General features: G+C 43.5%; 1 protein-coding gene across 1 annotated transcript in view; it reads right to left on the reverse strand.

The window, feature by feature from the left end:
• The window catches only part of ATG4B (autophagy related 4B, cysteine peptidase), a 15,426-nt gene extending 7,220 nt beyond the window's left edge, over positions 1–8,206 (reverse strand). The window contains exons 1-7 of the mRNA XM_009695725.1: positions 8,002–8,206; positions 7,764–7,862; positions 7,147–7,218; positions 4,927–5,025; positions 3,951–4,052; positions 3,057–3,129; positions 1,957–2,036 (exon numbers count right to left, since the gene is read on the reverse strand). Of these exons, the coding sequence (XP_009694027.1) occupies positions 1,957–2,036; positions 3,057–3,129; positions 3,951–4,052; positions 4,927–5,025; positions 7,147–7,218; positions 7,764–7,862; positions 8,002–8,206 (730 nt within the window). The remainder of the gene's footprint in view (positions 1–1,956; positions 2,037–3,056; positions 3,130–3,950; positions 4,053–4,926; positions 5,026–7,146; positions 7,219–7,763; positions 7,863–8,001) is intronic.
• Between the last annotated feature and the right edge of the window lie 540 nt (positions 8,207–8,746).

Below are 8,746 nucleotides of genomic sequence, written 5' to 3' on the forward strand. Positions count from 1 at the left end.
GGGGGTTTGTTGCAGTAGCCTGCCTGTTCCGATGATCTGAAATCAGCTGCCAACCAGGGCTGTTGCTGAATGAGGTGTCACTGCAGGTTTCCTCATCAGACAAAGCAACTGGCAATCCTGTGCTGTGATATGAACATATTTAACCCAAGTTTAAGCAGTAGGGAGCTTGGCACAGACTAAATTCACCTTGCTTCTTTGGCAGGCCTTGCAGCGCTATGGTGCCACAGCACAGCAGAACCGGCCTAGAGCTTCCCAGCGGGATCCAAACTATTTACTGCAAACATATTCCAACAGACCTGACACAACATCTCTCCTGCTGTGGCTGCTGCTGTCAGGGACTGGTTTTACTGTCTTGGTTTCTCACCACCCTTCTGATGCACAGGATCCTCCAATGCCCAACTAAAAGCCCCTTTTTGATACAACAGACTGACTCAGAAGGGATAAAGACGGATGGTTCTTCACCGCTGTAGCAAAAGGCATTTCCTATGAACCTTAGGCTGAACAGTATTGGTGACCCAGTTTAGCAGATGTATGAAACAGCATTAGCTTCTGAATGCTTCACTATTGACAGATGTTTGGGGCACAAGATATATAACACATACCTACAGACATGTAACGCATCAGACCCACAGTGACTTTCAGGCCCTGAACAGGTACATGATCATTCACATTTGAGCAAAATAAACAAACACCCCCTGCACATTACGAGCTGTATGAACACATTCCTTGAAGTGGTGTCAGTGCTGAACAGTCAGTGCCACACAGACAAGAGCCTGCAGCATACCAAGCCTCGCAGCCAGCATGCTTCAGTTCTAGAAGTACATGTTTTCAGGCTAAAGATGAAAGATAAATCCAATTTCTGTTTTCACGCTGGCCCTTGTTTAAGCCAAGGGTACCTTCACAGGACTACATGTACCTAAGGTTAGACAGGCATTTCTCAATCAGACCCTACATTTCTTGGCCTCTCAATTCAGACTATGCGATAAGAGATGTGACTTTGTAAAGTGATGCGCACTCTATTGACAAAATGCCTGTTAATTCATTTTGGCTCTGTCGCAGCCGAAGCTAGCCTAAATGATGCCTGCCACGATCTCACCTGTAACCTTGCACCAGCTCCAGCACTCACTGGACTGTTGTACGTGCTGTTTCAGAACACTAACCTGGCAGAAAACATTGCATGGTTTTGTGCTGTATAAGCGCACCGCCTCATGAGTTAGTTAGCAAGCGAGGGGAAGGCTTGTGTGGCCAGGACCATGCAGGACTGCAGCAACCAGCAATGCAGGCATTCAGCTTTGGTTACTACGGCACTGTAGCCTGAGCAAGCACGCTAGGGACGAACACATCGCACAGCTGCTCAGCCTCCAGAGCCATCCTATTGTCAGGATGCACCAAGGGAAAAAAAAAGCAAAGATAAAAAAGAAAGGGGGGAAAAAAAAAAAAGAGAGAGAAACAAGCAGTGAGCACTCCTTAAAAGATGATGAGAGATCCACTCCAGAGGTGGATTCCCTTCTTCCCCCCAACCTGCCAATTTTGTTCATTTTCCTCTCCACCAATCTGTTCTAGTTTTCTTATTCTGCCTAATAGCAGAGACGTTCCTACCCCATTATATAAGAGAGGAAGCAGCCATTTACTGCTTGCTACCTGTGGCCATAAACAAGTTTGACGCTACCTTCCAAGCACCTCCCACCTATTGTCTGAAGGTCAGCAGACCTCCTCTCCAGATCCAGAGGCCAAAGTACCAAGTCAGAGGCTTTATCAGATGAAGCAAAAGTCAAACAAGGGGCTTCCTTGCCCTAGAACAGCAATTCTCATCTGGTTTTAGCACGCTTGGCCACAGCTTTAAGACAGAACATTTACTTTGTGCTTGTTGTGTTGTACTACTATATGCTCTCCAGTTTTTTTCTGGCTTCTTGCTGCCAGAGGATATACCACATTCTACTTCCATGTGATACTTACGGATTTCTTCCATCACTACTGTGTTGTCCATGGCTATATGTACTGCCAGTGAACTCCATGTATCAAAAGTTGCAAGTTTTCTATAGGAAAAAAAAGCAAGGATTAGTTACAACAAGACAAAGATGGTGGTGTTTCAGAGAGGAGAAACTGGATTAGGAGAGATTGGCTTTCATCAGTTATGCTGTGAAGTATGCTTTTATACATGTATCAGAGTTGTAGACTTCACTGCCACTAGTTAATATGGCTGGAAGAATAAACAAGATTGCAAATGGGACCCCACCTGGGAATTTGTCCCTCAGCAGCTACTAAGTACAAGAGCCCTGATACAATCTTCAACTCAAATGTAACTGCTGGTTACCAGAAAGGGAGACAGCATAAAAAAATAAATAATAATAAATGAAAAAAAAAACAAAACACAATCACTTTTACTTTCTGTACATATCTCCTGATCACCTATACCAGATCCTGGGCTAATTTGGCATATGGTCTGACCTGGGAAAGCTGCTTTTAGGCAATCCTAGCCTATTCCAGGGAGCTATCTCCTCACCTAACCCAAGTCAGGGAAGAACGGTGACAGGAGGGAGAATGTTTCTCAAAATACAGTGTGTCTCAGTTATTAAAGGCAGTCCATGCTCCAGCACCGCTCTGATCCTCTGCCTGTTACGATCGAACCCAGGCAGCAAATATTAACGCTTTCCTCTGCTAATGCATTAGTGACTTGATGGCTCGCTGGCAGCTTTTTGTTAACGATGACACTGTTGTCGGGTCAGCAGAGGCAACTCAGAGGCTAGCAGAGATCCAAATGATGGCAACAATCATCTACTCTGACACTTGCTTCTGGTGTCTGCCTGTCTTTGCTTCTGTCCTCAACTTGAAATCTGTTTTCTCTCACATCCTGCCAGCACCTGAATGACAGAAGGGCTCTTTTCAAGTTCCTGCCCAAGCAGGTTGATAAAGTCAAGCAGGTTGCCTGCTAACGGCATTAAAACACACAGCTGCACTTCAGCCAACGGGCAGAAACCTGTAAGCTAGGAGGTACTACCGACCAAATGATCCTACTGTGTGGTTCAAAAGATATAAAGGGAAAACGCAGCACTTACTTGAGCACTTGTGCGACTGTGTTTGGTCCATACCACTGACCTATGGATTTTCCCTCTCCAACTCCCATCTGGGCTGCATCACAAGAAAAAAAAAAAAAAAAACCTTTTGCAAATAATTTCACCTGCACTGCATCCCTTCCTAATCAGAGTTTGTATTTAATAGGGAGGAAATCTCACTTGGAAACATTTTTGAGTCAGCAGAATCTGCCCTTTCATGGGGTAACTTAGTATACATGGGAGAGAGAAGCATATCCTGAAAGACTGTAAGGCAAATCCTTTCCCCAAAATACAGTAACGCAGAAGTTCAAAAGGCAATGTTACCTCAGAAGAAATTTTACTTAAGAGTGATCACCAGACCACTCCTGTAAACTGAGGTTCTGTTTGCTGAAGCTATAGGCGCCTTAAGACCCTATAGGAAAAACTGGATCAGGCTGTTTCTCTTTTATTTGCCAGGGAAGTTTATATCAAAGTGAGATCCTTCCTTAGTCCATTTGCTACTTCTGAGAATTTCTTTGCTCAGCAATCTTCTCGTATTACAAGGTCCTAGTGAGAATAGCAGCCACATGCATTCCTCCCACCTTAGCCTGCTAGGATATAGAAAGTGATGCTGAATATAACCTGAAGCATTAGGCAAACCTGACAGCCTTAGTGGAATCAAGAAGAAAAATCCATCATAATCCATAATAGAGTGGTAGTTTTACATCACATCAGAAAACAAGCAGCACAGTACCATGTACTACCTGACCTGCTTGTTGTTTTTTTTGTTTGGTTTTTTTTTTTGTTGTTGTTGTTTTTTTTTTTTGCTAAGCTAGTAAAACAAACACAGAGCAATGTTCTACACTCATGGGAACCCAGACTGAGTATCTCCACCCTCTTCAGCACCCAGACTCTTACCTATCTGGTGAATGGAGTAGTAGCTGTCTTTTTTGTCAATGAAGGCATTAAGAACATTGAAGTAATTATCCGTCTGCCTCTTCCCTTTTATCCACCTCCAGTCTAAGACAGACAAGCAGACATATGAAACAAAACACGGTATTTATTAGCAACGAGAGGCTGTAAGCTACAATTCTCCTCCCTCTGCATCCATCAGCCGACCCGATTTTCATGTCACGATGTTATTGCTAGGCATCTGAGGCATTCCCAACACTAAAGGATTAATTTTAAAAGAAAAGTAAGCATTCTCACAGCTGGAATGAAGCAATATCACCCACAAAAAAGTAAACAGACAAAAAAAATCAGAAAAAACAAATTGTGCCTCTATCCCATGGATGGGAAATAGGATTACAATTTCTCATTGACAGGTGTGAACTACATATTCTGGGAAGAAAACAGGTGACCTCACTACAAAAATCATTCCCCACAAACTCAAAGGCCACCACCAACTGTCAAAAAAGTGCTCTGGTATAACCGCTTACAGATCAAGCATGAGTCAAGGACAAGAACAGAAGTATTCAGGGAGAGAAGACTACATTGAGTAAGCGAGAGCTTTGTGACAAAACTGAACTATAAACAAGAATCAATCTACTAAGTTGTTTCAAACTTCAGCTATATAAAACACACCCTTCAAGAAAAATCTAGTACACACTTGGCTTCAATGGATTTAACTAGCACGTTACAGGGCTCTGCCTGGTTTTAAGGCTTGGGCAACTATATCTATGTATGTAGAGTTGTAGACAGCAGGGAGAAAACTGCTGCAGGGTTTCCAGTAGACTGTTTCTTCAACAGCCCTGAACTTGAGAAGACTGAAGAAAAACTTAAGAGAGTCCTCAGCAATCCCCAGCTGTGCCCTTGTTATCTGCTGTCCTTACAAGTACTGCACTTGTGGGAGCACATGGCCCTGGAAGTCGGTATGGGCTGTGCACTGGTTTACCTCTTCCCAAATGCCTGCAGACCAAGGCCTGAGCAAAGATCATCTGGCCACACCGCAACATACAGCCCCAGCCAGTATCAGATGTGGGACCAGTTCCTCCTGTAAATGAGGACAGAAAATAAATATGTTATGAATAGTAAAACATTGCCAAGAAGGAGAAGAAATGAAAGCACTGTAAGTCTGCACAGGTAGCAGGTTCACCCAAGAAATCAGGCAGGGAATAAGGACTACCTTCGCTCACATACCCAAGGCTGAGAAATAAAAATGTAGTTATTGATGAGTAACTTATTGACATCCCTTAGAAACAAACAAAAAAACCCTCTAACACTAACTGAAAGGGAAAAAAACCCCCAAACTTCAAAGGGAAATCCAAGCAACTCAACTAGAAAGAGAGCTGCATTTCTCAGGAGCACAACAGCTCTTGAGCCTAAGTGCAGACTCCCCGCCCAATTCAGAGACACATTTCTACACAGAGGTGCTTGTTACAGGTGACTTCTTGTGATCCTCATCTTCAGGAGGCAACTCATCATGCAAAACAAATCACTCCCAAGGAATTCCCACATCATAAGCAGCTATGACTGGATGAGATTCCAAAGTGAACAATATAGTTAAGCAAAAAAAACCAACCCACCAGCCAGAAAAAAAAACAAAACCAAATCACAAACCACCCCAGCAACAAAAAAAACCCACATCCGACGTAATACTGGAGAATAAGCTGGGTATTACCTCACACTGGAAAGTCTGAGACAAAGGCCTCAAGGCTGGAAGCAGTTCCCTGACAGAACTTCAAAAGGAAACTGCTGCCTCTCCATTGAAGCTCTGGCTATTATTACAAGTTTCATAGATAAAATGTTTAGCGTGACCACAGCAAGTGAGCTGTCTTAGAAGTATGCAGTCAGCTGTCCCTTAGCACAGCTGGTAGAAGTAGTTTCTTTGTAATGCTTTCTACTTTTGATCCTGTGCAACTACTCTGCACGAAAAGCACAGGGAGAAAAATCACCCAAGAGAACTACTTAATCAACTTCTGGATGGCCAGCAGCTATCTTCTATAATTTTGCCAGCAATTTGTAACATATACAACATCTGAAATTGATAATGCTTTACAAAATTAGCATAAGACATTCCCCTTACCCTCTGAAGGGCTCACAGTATTTAAGTGGGCAAGTACAGAGGGAAGTGGCCAACAATAAAAGGGATGACTGGGAGAAAAAAGACTGAAAAAGGAAAGGTTTATTGTATGACATGCAAATTGTATCTATACTGTAAATGGGAAATGACTCAGAAAATGGGATTTCTATTCACCCCTCAATAACTCACCTAGAAACCCTGATTGTGTTTGTGAGCCATAGTTAAACACACGCTAACCCTTCAATTTCAATCGCATGTTTAAGTATGGCTCACAAACGCGAATTTAAAGGGAATAAACTGCATCAAAGATGTCTCATAGCTTGTTAGGCAAAGGTTTCCCAGTAGGGCAAGAACAGAACAAGACAGAAAGACCAGCTGCCAAGAAGTCTCTTTTCCAAATCTGAGCCATTTTCCCTGCTGACCGCTGGGGATGATGCTGACAGTGGGGACACGGATGGGGCTTGGAATCCCATTTACCTGCTCTTAGATCTCTTCTGATACACCTTCCACCCAGCACACAAAACTAAACTGCAGAAGAGATCATGCAGAATATCTTAAGGAACCAAGACATCCTCCTTTGAGTTCACTCCCCATATTACTACGGTTCCTGTGTGTAACAGCCACTTCAGGCATTTAAACCCCGCCAACCAACGAAAAACCCCACACAGTCTAGAGTAGATGCACGAAGGCAGTAATTTCTGTATCAGATCTCTAGCTTTCATTATTTTAATCCACTTCAAGCCCAAGATCATCATTAAATAATATTTCACGTGAGACTTACGTAGGCCCTAACGAACATGAAGTACAAAAATCTTCCCATGTTGCTCAAAGAAAGGATGTTTCTAGGTAGGCTTCCCAAACTCATTCTTGTGTCCTTTTTAAAATCACTGTTATCGCTCATACCCAAGTGGATGAGGAACTCCCATGATCAGATAAACAAAAAGTCTATCCTATCAATTAAATGAAGTGCATTTCAGATTCTTATAAACAGAAGTGCATTAACATTATGCTTGCAGGGACTGTTTTATTAAGTAGAGATAACCGGACTATCATCATTTCCAGGATGCACTTAGACTCATCCACAGTACGTACCGATAGCAGGGAAGTTCTTTCTGTAGGTGAACCAAAGCCGAGAGGTCACATCCAACAAGATCTCTTCTTTTTCTGAAAAATTTTCAGTATCAAAAGGCACGCACATGAGGGTAACACCAAACACAGCTAAATCCATCTCCCACTCACCTTCCCTAACGACAACAGCATTCTGCTCCTCACACAGTCTGCATGCCCAGAGAGGCAAAATCTGGCTGAGGAACAGGACAGTGCTGCTATGTAAAAGAAACTTTCTTTTTTCCCCAAAATAGCTGCAATCAACCCAGACACACTATGGCCATAGGCAAATTATGAAGCAGTAAATCACCTTCTTGCCTTTGCTCAGAGCTATTCCCTTGCTTCAACCATCCTGGCCTCACGACACAAGTCCCAATAACTACTATAGGGTAACCTTCTGCACAAAAATATTTCAGAGTCCGCGGAGATGGCCAGACATACAGTAGCATAGCAGTTACGGTCCACACGCTTTGCCAGCAAACAGACAGACTCTGCAGCGTACTTACAAGGTTTGCAGTCACCTTGCTGCTCAGAAAGCAAAGTGCAACACTATCAAAGTCCTCTGGAGTGTTAGAGCACACTGCATTGTGCATGCAAAATACCTGTAAAAACACTGTATTTCCGACCGAGGATCCAAACGGGTTCTTTGGTCTCAGGGAAGTCTTCGTATTCGAACCTGAGAGTGTCATAGGTAAGAGTAGCTGGAAAGAGAAAGAAGAAGTTACACACCTTTCATAGCTTTTCATTGTGTATTAAAAATCATATGAAACTACAGAATCAGAGCTGCTGTCACCCAGTAACTTACACACCCAGAGCACCCGGCTCTAGCTGGCAAGAAACAGTTCAGCTCCTCCTGCAACCCCAACTCTGGAAGGCGCAGAGAGCTGATGCAGCCCTGGCTCACTCCTGGCTCCTCCACAAACACAAAAGCAGAGGGATTTCCAGGTTCGGTCAGCTCCAGGTTCTGCCCAGTGCAGAAAATGGTCACGAAAACGTCGAGGACTTCAGCTGGCAGCTGCACTCTGTTTCCCAGAACAGGCACCATCATGCATGTTCATCAGCAACAATATTAAGGTCCTCTTTTTAAGCGAGCAAAGTGATTAAAATCCTTCTTCCAGAGAATATAATTTTTGGTGGTGGAACACAAAAAGCACAGATTGCATTAAGATGGGAACTAAACCTTGCTGTGCAAGTCAGTCCCTCCTCAAGAGGCAATGAACCCAGCAGAAGTCATCACCTGCACTGAAAACAGCCTGCAGCTTGAGGAGCAGCACTATCTTTACAGATGTCACACTAAAATCCGAGGAACACAGAGCTGTCTAGAGATGTGTTTGTTTGCAGGTGACAGACAAACCTTACGTCTATTTTACTGGCTCCCTTCACAGCATGGTATCCATCAGTGCCCAGATATCCATCCTCTTACATGACCACTACATAACAACTCAGCAGCACAGCTTAAGCTTTCGTGCAAAAGGCACAGGCAATAGGGAGGAAAAAACCAAAAAAACAGGACAGTTGCATGAACTGTGCTTCACTAGGTCTGCACTTGGAGACAAGGCACTTTAAAGTGGGCTGGGAATCCTGG

Source organism: Cariama cristata, unplaced genomic scaffold (assembly GCF_000690535.1).
Source record: "Cariama cristata isolate BGI_N322 unplaced genomic scaffold, ASM69053v1 scaffold2150, whole genome shotgun sequence".
NCBI classification, from domain to species: domain Eukaryota; kingdom Metazoa; phylum Chordata; class Aves; order Cariamiformes; family Cariamidae; genus Cariama; species Cariama cristata.